This window comes from Sceloporus occidentalis, unplaced genomic scaffold (assembly GCF_023333645.1).
Source record: "Sceloporus occidentalis isolate IW3139 unplaced genomic scaffold, rSceOcc1.0.p SCAF_1, whole genome shotgun sequence".
In the NCBI taxonomy this organism is placed as follows: domain Eukaryota; kingdom Metazoa; phylum Chordata; class Lepidosauria; order Squamata; family Phrynosomatidae; genus Sceloporus; species Sceloporus occidentalis.
In genome coordinates, this window is record NW_028316981.1 from 109,781,458 (window position 1) to 109,796,898 (window position 15,441).

Genomic DNA, 15,441 nt, shown 5'->3' on the forward strand with positions numbered 1-15,441 from the left:
TGGAAGTGCTAACATGATATATGAAATACCTGATGGTTTTCTGATAATATACTACAATATTTATCACTATTCTTTTTAAAAAAAAAACCTCAGTGGAATGAGGCATGTTGTTGTATGCCTTCAAGTTGTTTCTGATTTATGGCGACCCTATCACAATATTTTCTTGGCAAGATTAGTTCAGAGGTTTGTTTTAGGGTTTTCTTTGCCTTTGCTTTCCTCTGAGGCTGTGTGTGACTTGCCCAAGGTCACCTAGTGGGTTACCATTGCTGAGTGAGGACTGAAACCCTGGTATCCAGAGTCTTAGTCCCACACCCAAACTTCACCATGTTAGCTCTCCAAGGCATGATAATAGGTGGAGCAAAAACTGAAAAGCATAAATGAATAAGTATTTGCTATACTGAGGAATTTTAAAAGGCAAAAATACATCAACATTTTTTTTATCATTTTAAAAAAGTAAAGGTAAAGGGAAGTGGAGCCCCTGTTTAAGTGACACACAAGGCAGAATAGAGTTGCACTGCTGTGTTTCTCACATTCTGAATACACAAATTTGTATTTCCCTGTTTACAGTATCTTTTTGTTTACAGTCTTTAACAGATTATGGCTTGATATAATTTGGAGCTCCAAGGCAGAGTATGCGGTCAGAAAGTGCAATGTCCAGATTTGCAGAAAACATTGTCCAAGAAAATTCATTGCAGAATGTGGCCAGACTGAAGCATTCCATAGCTCAAATGGAAACTCATTCCACAAACTAAAACCCTGGAACCTGTCTGAAACACACATCTCAGAGACGAAACCTTGCAAAAAAGTCACATTCTCTTATGTGTGCTGAGGGAGTGAGCAGGATCCACCTGGGCTGCAAATCTGCATTTAATCTTTACTTATGATCAGGAAAACAGGTATAATTTCCCTTTTTTTTGTAAGTAGTGGCTGTTAAGAGCCAAAGTCTTAGTTTCACTCTCAGCCCATTGATCACAGTACCGCTGTCCCTCTTTTTTCACGTGCGGGGGGTTTTCTGGAATGTTCTAGACCCCTCACAAAAATGAAGGCTTGCGCATATTCAAGCCCCATAGGCTTCAATGAGGTGTGCCCCTGGGTGTGCATGCCATTGAAAATAGCGAAAGTCACCCCTCTGCAGATATTCGAGGTCGCAGATCTCAAATCCTCAAATTAGGAGGGGCGACCGTATTCCTTTACCTACAGAGGACCCTGTGGTGAACACACTCATCATCATCCTTCTCCACGAATTTCAAGGGTCTCGTAGTCAAGTTTGGTTTTGGTTTTGCAGAAGCCTATGTATAAAATATTCTTGGAAACCCCCCCCCCCCTCCGGGCAGGATCCAGGGCCAATTTGCCTCTCTGTACTAGTCAGCTTTGAAGACCTCACTTCAGACGATGGGAAAGTTTGCTTACATGTCCACAATTGCTTAGCTGACCAAATAAATGTAATGGCATGCAAGAGAACTATTAATCAGATATTCCTGTTTCCCTTCTTTAAAACTGAAGTACCAAACTCTATAGTTCTTAGATCAATAAAATGACAAAGGTCAATCCTGAAATATGGAAACAAAGAAACAGGATGCTCTGATAACAATTATGGCAATTAAAAAATATATCTAGGGTGAAATGCTGAAAGTTAGCAAGCATGTGTTTCTACAATGAACTCCCCTTAAAAATGACCAAAATGTTTTTTAAACTGCATAGATTTATGACTCCAGCTCACACAACTTCTTAGCTCTCCTACACTCCTGGTAGAGTGTTACTTCCTTAACTCAAAAGGGGGAATTTATAAAATCCACACAAGTCTATATATTTGTGACTTTAGGCACTGATACAAGTTCTGAAACACCATCCTGTTTACAGACAGAAAAGACACAAGAGGTTAGGTATGTAAATTTCTATAGCAATTTTAATCTGTTAATCCTGACAAAATTTAAAATAGATATAAATTCAGTCATTTAGTGCTTGCCTATTAAAGTGTTTTATACATGAAAAACAAATATGTACATCTCAAGAGAATTCCAGTTTTAAAACACTTGTCGGCTTTTCTCCTGAAGGTGCATCTTGGTTTGTGGACCTTTAAGGCCTTTGTATTCATGTGCCTGCTGTCTCTGTTCTTACAATGGCAACAGTTAGAGAAATAAGTGAATGTGAGAGACAAGTGTTGCTGGTGAACTGGGGAGTGTGTGCATTATACTCCAAGAAACCCAACCCAGAATGAAATCTCAGATCCTTGCCCAATTCTACTTCTCACCAGAGGGGGAAAAATAATCAGATTTCACTTGGTTGGGACATGGTGAATAAAATGTAACACCCAGAAAGCATGGAGCTTAGATCAAGAGAAGTGCTAGCTTCAGGACATGGGAAGAAGGTCAACTTTATACCTCTTCTCTTCCCAGCAGTCCCCTTGAAGCATCTCTTATGGGTCAGGGTAGACTGTGGTTCAGGCTGTAAAGTGGGAGAAAGAATTGCTTAACATTATGTAAGGATACCTTTTGAGAGGAGCTTCCACTCATAGAAGCTGTCACTTGTTCAGTTTTAGAGGGGGTTCCCTAACCCGTTCATGACATAGCTCAGAAGAGACAAAGGCAGAGAAGACGGTTTCTGCCTGTCTCTTTCCACTGGTGCTTCTCTGGATCCAAGTCAGTGGGCTTAGGTACACTGGCTTTTTATCTAGTGACTAGTGCCCCAAAAGGGCATAGTCTACTTTGTTCATCTAAGACTCATGCCATGTAAAAATATTGCTCTGGGATACAGTTGCCTGAAGTCTCTGTGCATGGACATGTGCATGCACATTACCTGTGCTCATGTGCATCTAAAAGTGAGTCTGCAATCAAAGGAGTGCTTGTGTGCAAACACATAAAACAGACAGATCACCAAGGTGGACAAGATGGGGAAAATATACAAATACAAACAGTATGGTAAACTATGGCTTATAGACAGTTACAGTATCACTACAAGACAAGATTTTGTTGCACATTTAGTAAAAATTTTCAAAACCCACTCCAATTTAGACATTCCATTCAAATAGAGAGGGCAAACATATTCAGACTTTTCAGTATGCAAGACAGTACATAAATTTTAAGATGAAATTATGAGCATAATACTTAGTTTTTGAACAATCCTATTTTTTGTGGGTTTTTCGGGCTATGAGGCTGTGTTCTAGAAGAGTTTGTTCCTGACGTTTCTCCAGCAGCTGTGGCTGGCATCTTCAGAGGATGCTGACCTGGAAGAGAGTGGGGTATATATACTGTTGGTTGAGAAGAGGTGATTTGCTTGTTAATTTCAACAAGAAAACAATACACAGATTAACATGCAAATCACCTCCTCTCAACCAACAGTATATATACCCCATTCTTTTCCAGGCCAACATTCTCTGAAGATGCCAGCCACAGCTGCTGGAGAAACGTCAGGAATAAACTCTTCTAGAACACGGCTTCATAGCCTGAAAAACCCACAAAAAACTATGGATGCCAGCTGGGAAAGCCATCAACTTCACAAATCCTTAAATGATTGTTGCTCTTTGTCATTTGGTAAGATCATAGAGAGATTGCTTACTCTTTGAAACTGTGAGAATAATTTTAAATGTTGTTTTTAAAAATAAGAATTAAGTTTTGACTTTTGGTCAGATAGGGTAACTTGGATGCACGTTCCCTGCAGCTCTCTCCCTTTAACAGAGGGTTCACTGGGCTTGTGGAACTTTTAACAAGTCAAATACATGAGCTGAAGTAACTACCTGCAAATTAAAGTGCAGCAGGCATTTTGAACTCCACACCCATTTTTATGACCAAGTAGGAAATGGAAGTGTTTCATAGCTCACAGAGTGCTCATCTGCAGCTCTTTAAAAAGCAAAAACCCAAAGGTTCTTTTTATCCTCTACATTGTACAAAAAATATTTAACTTAGCAATAGCTACTTATAGGAGTTGGGTTACATTTTTAGAATCACTGGATGGATGCTCCTTCAGATTCAAGTTTTATTGTGGTAAAATATCTTTTTTTAAAAAGTAGAGCTGTACAAAAATGTCTAAACGAAATCTTATTTAAACAACTTTTTGAGCTGCTTTTGTTCTTATTTAAAAATTCTTCCCAAAAATATGCTAAATATACAAACTATGTACTTATCTCATTTTAATGCTGGCATCTGCAGTGAGTGGAAAACCTTACAAATGGGGACATAGATCTAATAAAGCCATCAATATATAAATGACATGGTATCTTTATAATGCCACATACATAAATAAACTTCAGTGAAATGAGATTACATTTTTTGAAGTGGTCGGAGAAATACTTAAATAGACATTAAACATCATCCGCAGAGAGTGCTGGAATGTTTATCCTTGGTCGCGTGAAAAAAGCCATTTTCTCTCTACAAAACAATAAAAATGTCATTTGTTAATGAAATTAAGAAATCTGAAGAATCTGACACTCTAACTGAGAAAGAAAAATCTATGTCTGCTCATTTCCCACCAGAGCCTCCAAATGACTACATAATTAAATTACTTGTACTTAATTCCTTTTCAAATAATTAATACAAAACTGAGTTAATGTGAGTTTCATTTTTATAATCACAGGGGTTACCTTCACCAATTAGGGGAGGAGGAGGAATATCACACAGTTCAAGTGCTGGCTTGAATTCTCTTGTGGATATTGAAGCAACAATGATGTGAAGGGAAGGAGAGTGTGATTTGAACTATGACTACCAACTTGAAGCATTGACATAGGTTTTCCCCTAAAATAACTAAATGCTAACTATTTACCATTTACTATTTACCACTAGTTACCATTTATTTAAGCAGTGCAGTTAGTGGTAAGGGAAATGCAGAAGGCACAGATAATAACTATATTTTGGTTTTAACAAGGCATAAGACTCTTCCCAGTTTTATGAGCAACAGAATAAAAGCTATCCTTTGGAAACAGTTATTGGAGAGGAAAGAAGCCAAAATATTTTAATTTTAATGAATGACAACTACTTTGAAAGGCATTTTAGCAAAGCCCACCGTTTTCTGTTTGGTAAGCACACAAAAGTGGGTTCTAGGTTGGTCTTTCATTTTAAACAAAGATGTCTGCCAACATGAGACAGGTATTGTGTAAATGCCTGATAAGGACATCACAGAAGAGGCTTTTTAAAGAAAATGCTATGCAAGGTTGTCACTCATTGTTAGAAAATGACCATGGTGTAAGCATGACTAGCTTGTTTTCACAGCTACAGGTTTTTATGATGCTGATAAGTGAAGTTACATAAAAAGCAGGAAGTCATGTATTTAAATAAAACCAGCAATACATTTTCCTACCTGAATGACTGCACCTCTAGGGGCTCCTTTCGACTCTGACCTCGTAGCCTATGAACATCTTTAGCAGCTGCTCTCATCATTTTATCAGCTTTTTGTTCACACTTACATTCAACTTTTTCCACCTAAGAGAATGTGGAAGGAAAACATTTATTTCAACAGGTCTACAATTGGTGATTGTCTAATCTGGCATTCTTTGTGTAAAACAAAGCACTTCATTTCCATGTTCAACAGAGAGCATTCAGGTAAGACTGATTTATGTAAAGCCATAAACCACTTGTGCTGTAAAAAGATGGAGAATGTTTAAGTGATTTCGTGACCACCATTGTTCCCACAAACGGTGGGTGGGATCACTGATAAGCATTAACACCAGCAATTATCAGATTAATCCTATTACTGCATTCATGTGACTGACCACAGAGACAAATGAGAGTGGAAACAGTAAAAAGCCCCTGTTTTCAAATCCACACAGTCTGGGTAAAATCAAAAGCACTCACAAACATTTTATGGGTATAACTAATATATGCCTATGTTGCTGTTTCTAAATACGTATTTAAGACCTAGGATGAACAATGAGTACAACACAATCTGTACACTAACATAAGTATAAACTTGTATATTAAGGGGATGAGAAGTGAAATATAAAGATTAGCATGTTGATGTTATTCAGCATAGCTTTTATAGATTGTTAACTGGCAGCCTGTTATCTGATTCTGGGGGGAGGAGGGTATTTTTTCCAAGCAGCAAGGAATGTTCTTATGTAGGTGGAGTAAATTTATATTTTTTAAAAGCTAAAAACAATTTCATGGAAAATAATTCACCAGCCCTGTAAAAATCTGGAAACACACATATTTGCTGTATTAATAATAATAATAAATAATAAATTTTATTTCTACCCCGCATTTCCAAGAAAATGATCAGGGCGGCTTACAAAGTTATAAAAAACTTTACAATATAGATAAAATTCAGTCAACAGTTAAAACCATTATTACAAAAACAGGAACAGGAACAATAAAATAAAAAATACATATACCAGGGGCAGTAGAAAAATGCAAAGACAATCATCAATCCAGGGCCAAAGAGGAAAAAAAGAGGAAAAAAAAAGGAAAATATATATATATATATATATATATATAGAGAGAGAGAGAGAGAGAGAGAGAGAGAGAGAGAGAGAGAAATACATTTTAGGAACAATTTTGTACCATCAGCATAATTATACATTTTGAAATGATTTTTGCATGTAAAAGTTGCCATGGTTTTTTGTTTGTTTGTTTTGTACAACTGTGTTTGCAAGAAATTTTGCACTGGACAGTTTGTTCAGGATGTTCCTGGGTGCCAATGCAGAAGCCATGATGAGCGGTTCAGTCTCAGAAATGCATGTGGATGATATTCAAATCTGCATTTTATGAGTTATTTAATAATTTAAAATTTTTAAATGATTGCGGCTGTTAAAAAAGCAGCTGCAATCCAGTGCCTGCTGGATGGTGTCAGTGGGATATGAGTAGATATTACAAGTAGGTACACATATGCACCAATCCTGGGTATGAACACTTTATTTCACACATGCTCTTAAAAGCCCAATATTCCATTACATTCTACCATCATATTAAAATGCATCAGCCCAGGAAGGGAACAGACAAGAGAAGCTATGCAAATTAGAGCCTGGCTCAGTTTTCAACAGTTCATATTGAATCCCATGGGACAAAGCAAACACTGCAACCAAACATTTGCCACACTTAAATGTCTACAATATACTGGATCTTCTTCCACAAACATATTTTCAGAATTTTGGAACAACCACCAGCCCATAATTCCAAGAACATTTACCTGTTTCTCCACCAGCCTCATCAAAATCCGAAATCGTTCATCCTCATCTACGCACTGGGGCAGTTCCTTTTGCCCCTGACTTTGAGCTTGTTCTAATTGTTCCTTCAGTTGTTTAAGAACAGAGATTTCCTGTACCAGTTGGGTGTGCCAGGTTTTTGAAGCCTGTAAGTCCAATTCCAGGTCCAGAGAGGTACGAATTAGGCGCTCAGGTCCAGTACTTTTAACAGAAGACTAGAGTGGAAAAAATGTTTTACAAGTATGCTGAGTTGACCCATTCTTTAAAATGAGATGTGCTTTATCATAACTAAAGAACATGAAATATTAAACATGTAGTGGCTAAAATCAAACAAATAACACTCTCCCTGTAAGAATTCTTCATACTTCTTCAACCTACAACAGCTTCCATAATGATTCAGAACTACATGCCATATACTATATGTTTTGCAATGCAATTTCCCTTTGGCACTTTAATAGAAACCATAAAATACATAAATTGCCAATGACAATGAACTGTCTCAAGAACTCTTGCTGGGAATATGTAATATACAAACTTAGTATTGAATGAACCATGATTGTTCTTAACCAATAACTATTTTAAAATAATTTGCTTAGAAACACTAATACTTTTTAAAAGAAATGCCTTTATAACAGGTTCTCTTATTTATTTGTTTGTTTGTTTGTTTGTATCCCACTTTTCTTCCAAAATTGGAACCCAAAATGACTTACATTTTAATAAAATTTACAAGTAAGAAACTTACAAAAGTGGCAATTAAAATGGAATTAATGTACTGCAAAATTAAAACAGATTGATTGTTTAAAAATAGAATGCAAGTAAAAAGATAAAAGCATTTAAAAACCATACACATTAAAACAACACATCACCCTCAGGAAGTTCTTTAAAAGCTTTCTGTTCTAAATGCCTATCTAAACAAAAAGGTTTTAGCCTGCCTATGAAAGGACAACAAAGTGGGGGCCGTTCTGGTTCCCCAAGAAGGGGTTCCAGAGTCTAGGGGCAGCCACTGAGAAGGCCCTGTCTTGTGTTCCCACCAGCCATGCTTGTGATGATGGTGGGACTGAGGGAAGGGTCTCTCCTGAAGATCTCAGAGCCAAGGCCAGTTCATAGAGGGAGATGTGGTCTACCAAATAGCCTGGACCAGAGCCATTTCATTGCACTGATTTTATTTATTCCTATACTTACTGGGTTTTTTTAGTTAAGTTTTTCTTTAATGTTGTCCTATAACACCTAGCAGGCTGAAGGTGCAACTGATAAACCTCTTAATTGTGTGTGTGTGTGTATAAAAGACAGCATGTCAGAAAAGTATTTACCCTTTTCATCCTGACACTTCGCCTCTCCACAGCATTCCGAACAAAGGGTGGTTTCTTAGACAATGTTGAACTGTCACTGTCACTGCGATTAAGCTGAAAAGAGATATGAACAATGGGCAGTGAACAAGCTGATATCACTGATACTGAATGATTACTCCTCTCTCTGTGGAAGAAGTTCATTTCACTGAAAGGACAGAATGACAGAATGATCATGACAAAGGCTATGGAAGAAACTAGGAAGTAGAGGAAAATATTGTCTTCACAATGGTGTCAGAGAAATGTTATTAAGCATGAAAACAAGGTGCTCACTAACCTTGCACCTTGTTATAATTACGAATTACTAGTTTGTTTCTTTGTTGCTGTCCTACTAAACTTCAGCAGCAATTCTGAACAGACACAGGTGAATTCAGTGGATGCCATTGTCATCTTTAACTCCACCTTTCCCTTGGAAACTGGCTGCCTTTGAAATAGACAACACTGAGCCATATAGACTAGTGGTCTGACAAAGGTTAGCTTCCTGTGTGCCTTACATTGCAAATCATTCTCAGACTGATTTGAGGTTCTAGCCAGCAGCAGGGTAACTTCTAATATACTGTCAAACCATTACTCTGGAGAGTATATAAGTCTTCAAAATCTTAAATAGTAACAGGTTATTTCTGTCAATAGATATCCAGAGAGATATGATGCAGCTGACCATTATGCAAATTATTTGAAAATTTCCTCACATGTGCAATTATGAGAAGTGCAACAATGGTGACAAGAGGAGGAAAGCACAGATGATTTCCCAATCCACCTTTCTCATAGTGCCTTGGTATCAAGGATTTACCTGAATTCTGAAGCTAGTTATTCATAGAAAAGGGGGATCAAGCACATATTCCCTCCACTGCTGCCTTCTTTGTCCTCCTGTTGCCACCATCTAGCTCTTTGATATCCTCACTGTTTCTAGGGTAACTGCACCAATACAGCAATAGGATTTCAATCATAGTTTCAGAGTAATAGAATGCAACCAATCAGTATTACCAGAAAGAGGTACAGTCCAGACAGTTTTCTGTAGCTCATTTAGAACAGCAGCAGAACAATAAGAGGTTTGTATTCCTTGAATCCTCCTCCCTAGTGTTTTTTGTTTGTTTGTTTTTTGTGGTTGCAGAATGAAAGGCCTGCATCTATGACTTTTTGCCACGGAGCCCATACAAAGGTCCTTTGCTCTCAACATTTTCTTTCCAAATGGCTTTCAGTGATCCAAGGTGCAACCTACAGTGCTATGGCTTGAAAAGAAGACTCACACTTCCCTCACCCCTCCTCACAAGGCTTTTCCTGTCTGAAAAATAGTGTTTTAATATTTTTTAAAAAGTATAGTGCTTTTTAAATCCTATATTCAGGATAGGTAAATGGAGCGAGATGAAGAAAGGCCTTCTGTGCATCCCCTGTTCTCTGTACTGAGCCATCCATCTATCTTGCTATGCCTGAATGCTCCTGTCATGTGCTATTTGTTCAATGGCCTGATGCCAAAAGGCTTGTCCTTTAAAAAAAAAAAAGGGGGGGGGGGAGATGATGCAATTTAGAGGTCTATGCCTATTGTGGAGAGTTCAAATTGCAGCTAAAACACAAGGGAAAATAGATAGCTGGTGAAACTGACAGTGTCTGGATTTGGAAGCAATTAAGTGTATCAGGTCCTGTTATGATTCATCGAAGCAACAGGCAGCCCTGATGGGCAGAAGGAACACCTCGTTCTTCTGCACAGCCAGTCCATGAAAATGAAAGGAACTTCCTGACAGTGTTTTACTTGTTTTACTTCACTGACTGAAGAGAGGTTATTTATAGTCTCTCCTGATCCCATCTCCTGGAACTAATTAATTATGAATAAACATTTCATCAAAGAAGTGGCCCTGAGCATACATAACTGCAGTGCACTGGATCCATTCATGCTTGGCTGCATCATATGCTGTAGTCCTCAAATCATAATGGCATCAAAAATGTTTATTACTTTTCTCCATCCCCATTCGCTCTATATAAAGGACACGTCTTGGTTCATCATTAAATTGCAATAAAATTATCAGATGTCTCACCTATGTGATTTGCTATTAGCTACCTTGCTCAACACTTGAAGAAAGCAATAGAGCAGAATTTATACCTGGTTCAGGTTTTCACTGTAGTCATGGGCATGGATATTTAACATGAGAGTGTCCCTTTAGGTTTTTTTTTTTTTCTAATATAGGAAAGACATGAGAGGAGGGACTTGTGTTGTCAATCATCTTATGTGTAACCTTTCAATGAAATGTTATAGTTTTATAACTGAGTGAGTTGTTACTTTCTGAGGAAGTTCCATCATAACCAACAGGTTATCCTTCTGTATTTCTTTCACAATCACAGATAAAAATCTCCTGACAGGGGAAGAACTCTGGGAGGGTTTCAGTGAATGAATAATGCAACAATCATTCAAGAACAGGAATCAGAGAATTCCCAAAACTGAGAGACTAGAGCAAAGTGTGCATATTTGTATCTCTCGACATGCATATATTGGCTACTTCAATGTGAATATCAGAACTGCTGGTTCTCGAACAAACTGCAGAAAATGAGATTTGGATTTAAAACTTGGATTGGTTGATCAAGCTATCCAGTTGTCAGGAAAGAACGTAACAAGCAAGTATAACTAAACACTTGAGCTGTACTTTTGTTGACAAAAGGGAGGCTAAGGTATACATCAGACTAAGCAGCCTTTTTTCTGTGGGAAGCCAGCACTGTTGTACAGATTGTTGGTTTGGAAAGCACCAGGGGAGGGGGGAATATGCTGCCAGGGGTGAAGTCAAAGTCACACATAGGTTAAGGCAGAATAGGAAGCAGGTGTGTGCCCCTCCCTTTATCTCCCTCTTCTTTCCTACCCAGCAGGCCTCCAGGAAGGTCAGATTGTTATGGTCAGAGGCCTGAACTGATCACTTGCAGAGGGCTGAGGGGTTTTCTGAAACTAGGATGAACCACCACTTGTGTACAAGCCAGTTTTCTTCAGCTCTGAAAAGTGGGCAGTTCTCTAAGTTACATAAAGACTATGTTTTTCATTACAGTCATGCAGTCACCTTGGGGAAGACAGTGTCTTAGCAACAAAGAATTTAACAGAAAAAGTTGTACACAATACATTAACCAGCTGAGGCTTCAGTGGTGAATTCCTTTAAATGCCTGACTGAGCAAACTAAATAGCTTACCTATGCATCAGAACGTGGGCTCTTGCTTTTTACTTCTAAAATGCAAAGAATGAAAATAGCATTCCTCTGTATCTAAGTTACTTATTAATTGTTTATACTTGATGTTGTGGTTAATGTAAAGTAATAAAATAAATTTTAAAATCATCCTTGCCAATCTACATCAGTAAACCCTTAACAGAAACATGCATAAGAATGTACTTACCTAGGTACAGCTGGCCCTTCACATTTGTGACTTTGACTTTTGCGGATTTGATTATTTGTGGTTTTGATTAATATTTTCTCTAGGAATCTCTAGGTCCTCCAGAGCAACTCTGCCATAAGTTGACCGTAGAGTTGTGCTGGAGAACCTAAAGGTTCCTACAGAAAACACTTCTCTAGACATTTGTAGATCCTTCAGCATGAATCTATGATCAACTTTTGGCAGATGTTGACCATAGAGGACCTGGAGATTCCTAAAGAGGTGCTCTCTTAGGTTAAAAGAATGGTGTTCTTTTATTTGTAGTTCTTCCACATTCATGGGGGTCCCTTCATCCCTAACTTCAGCAAATGTGGAGGGACCACTGTAATCAGTAGTCATATGAAGAAGCACTTTACAGGTTTTTAAAGGGTTCCTTAATCTCCCCAACAGAAATCAACTAGTCTTGACAGTCTTATCAGTTGAGTGGGTGTGCGGATTATTTGACAGCTTTAAATGTAGAAACAACTAATTAATGTAGAGTATTTTCTCCTCTCATGTATGGCCGAAATGTCTGAGCTCTTGCTTTAACTGCTGCTCTAGCACAAGACTTCAACTAATGGGAGGGCTTTAGTGACACTGAAACAGCATTTTCATTTACTGGAAATATTTCACCACATACCAAAGAAGCATTAAGGCACCTAGACTTCAGGGAATAAAAGCCAGAGAAAGAGAGCAGCTCACATCCTTTACATAGAAAAAGAAAAATGAAGAGATGGACAAGCACCCACAGCTGCTACGTTCCTTACCCGACACACATACTGGCTCTGTGGTCCCGGAGAAAAGGTTTTGGAACGGATTATCGTATTGCCTCGAACAAAAGGAGTTCGTAGAGGGTTAGGTGTTCTCTTATCTTTTGGGCGAACTACAGTGGAAGATTGTGGAGGATTCTCTGTGTTGGTCTCTTTATCCACCTAGAATAAACAGATGCATAAGTGTATATTTCACCAAGTACCAACAATCTGTGTTACAGCTTTAAGATCTCTTAGATCACTGATTCCCTTTTTTTTTTAACTCAGCAATTATGCCAACATGGTGGTCACTTCAGACAAGTATCATTTTCAATAACCTTTGTTTTAGAAGCGGCAGCCACAGAACAAACCACGGAATACTAAGAACAAATACACACACATCACAACAAGAGACAGGAGGCAAATTATTATGTCCAAAATCCAACACAAGAGTTAAGAGTGCTTAGTGGTAAGCTTACGCCTATTAATTTCAATGGTTTAATAGTGTTAATTCTGTCGTATGGTGGCCTATAAAATATTAACAATTTCCTTCATAAATAGAAATGAAGTTGTGGTCAAACAGCTTCTGAATATGGCTTTTGATATTTTTAAGAACACACAACAACAATTAGGTTCCAGTACTAAGCTTACTCCAAGGACAACTAAAGCTACCCAGTCAATGATGTCTTGGATACCGTGCTGGGAGAAAGGCAGAGTTAAATAAATAAATGAATAAAACAAACATCATATAGTAAGCAGAAGAACGTGGATTACAAAAAAAATATGCATCTAACTGAAAAAGGCACAAACACTATAGTTATTTTTACATCATGTTGTTGTTGTTGTGTCTTCAAGTAGTTTCTGAATTATGGCGACCCTATAATGGGGTTTTCTTGGTAAGATTTATTCAGAGGTTTGCCATTGCTTTCCCCTGAGGTTGAGAATGTGACTTGCCCAAAGTCACCCAGCGGGTTTCATGGCAAAGCAGGGAATCGAACCCTGGTATCCAGAGTCATAGTCCAATATCAAAACCACTACATGCTAATTAATTTTTAAAAAGAGCAGAAGTGGAAGTGGTATGGAAGTTAAATAAAATTAGTACTGACTTGAATACCTGAAGGTGAAGGGATATGCTAGCAAAGAAAAACAATGCAATGAAATAGAGAATCAAGGAACTCTCCCAGTAATTCTGTCACTATGGAAATATAAGCCTGTTCACCAGCTTCCTGAATTTGCTTAAGAAAACAGATAACTGTGCAGAGAAGCATGAGCACTGACCAGTTTTGATTATGCAAACATTGGTTTGTGCCAAGAAATCCTTATGGGCATTTTACATTCTTTGACAATAATGTAACTGACATGTTGAAGGGCCAGAGTGTACTATGTAGCAGTATTGGGATGTTAGGTGGCTCTATTCTACCACTATACCTGAGACTTTCATCTACTTCAGAGCCTGATAGCTCATGGCCTCTGATATTTTAAAGAAAAGTATCCTGGGTGAGACCTACAACTGGGGTAAAGGTATCTTAACTATCTTAGCAAACATGTTGTAGGGTACAGTGAAAAACAAAAACATCTACTAGACGTCTCTTCTTAGTTCTTATTTCCAACAAGTATGGATGAACACACCACTTAACTCTCTAGTATTTCCTTGGTAAGTCTAAGGCTAGACATGCTGGATAAGACCCAGAGAACAAGTATAAATTTACAAACTGACAGAAAACAAAAAGGTAAGCGCAATCTCATGGTGTTAGAGGTGAAGCAAGGGCACTGCAGCAATAGCACAATGCTTAAGTCAGCTTGTCCTTCTAATCACCTGCTTGCTTACAAGGGACTGCACTTTTCTTGTGCTTTTTTACCTTGATGGCTGCTGTCTCAGCATACGACAATGATGACGGTGTATCTTCTGTTTCCCATACTGTCCTCTCCCCATAAAAATCTTCCTCCTCTTCTGCTTCATTTTCACTGTTGCCATCTTGCTTAGCATCTTCCTCATCCTGCCTGTTATGTAAGAAAACTGTTCTGTAAATAGGAAGCATATTCTCAAAATACCAGCTTTGAGGATTTTTTGGCAGCACTATGCATATTCTGAGACACTATGGGTCTCAAATTTTAATGTTTTCTATGCTCAGATTTTCTATAGTCACCATAGGCAAGAAACAACTTGAAGCACACAACAAGAAGTAATACATCACATTGCTACATTATAACACTCAAATAAGCAAAACACAAATTGAGGCAAAGTTGCAGTACATTAGGATTTACAGCTGTATCTCCATACATTCATCATGTGGCAGTTCATTAAAAAAGTGACTCATAAACAAAAAAGGAAATCTCCCATACTGTGTCATTTTATAATATTTGTTTGCAAGTTTAATATGCAAGTCTGCTGAACTGCATGAAGAGCTTAGTATCAATATCAGAGCCACTGAGGATGTCATAAACCTTTCACACAACACCTAATTAATGCCATTTCATTTTAAATGTCAAAGCCCAATGGTGCATTTGCCATGCCAAAATGCAACATAGGCCTCCCAGGAAGACTCAAGAGATTATCAAAAGAGCATTCCAAATAAGTTAATTGTCTGTCTGTTTGATTAAAGTGCTAGACCCGCCCAGGCTAACTGCTGCCAGAAAGGACAATAAAGACAAGTTTGTAGATTTCTACAAAAGGTTTTTCAGCTAAAACCTGAAAGACAATTCCAAAATTTTACAAATATCAATTGTTTGGAATAAGCTTTGATATGACATACAAGTATAATGCAACTGGATTCTATGTGTTCAATTTATGTCAAAAATTATCAAAGGTTAAAACTGCATGATAAAGTTTGGGGTGCTT

The 15,441-nt window shown here is 37.9% G+C and overlaps 1 protein-coding gene across 3 annotated transcripts in view; it reads right to left on the bottom strand.

Moving 5' to 3' along the window:
• WWC1 (WW and C2 domain containing 1) overlaps positions 1–15,441 on the bottom strand; it is a 114,907-nt gene continuing 99,466 nt past the window's right edge. For 2 of the 3 annotated variants that reach the window (XM_089531934.1, XM_089531917.1), the window contains exons 18-23: positions 14,462–14,603; positions 12,621–12,785; positions 8,440–8,532; positions 7,114–7,344; positions 5,290–5,411; positions 2–4,364 (exon numbers count right to left, since the gene is read on the bottom strand). In XM_089531934.1, coding sequence (XP_089388060.1) covers positions 4,298–4,364; positions 5,290–5,411; positions 7,114–7,344; positions 8,440–8,532; positions 12,621–12,785; positions 14,462–14,603 — 820 coding nt within the window. In that variant the 3' untranslated portion in view covers positions 2–4,297. Of the gene's footprint in view, positions 4,365–5,289; positions 5,412–7,113; positions 7,345–8,439; positions 8,533–12,620; positions 12,786–14,461; positions 14,604–15,441 lie in introns of all 3 variants that reach the window. The other variant, XM_089531925.1, reaches the window with a different exon arrangement.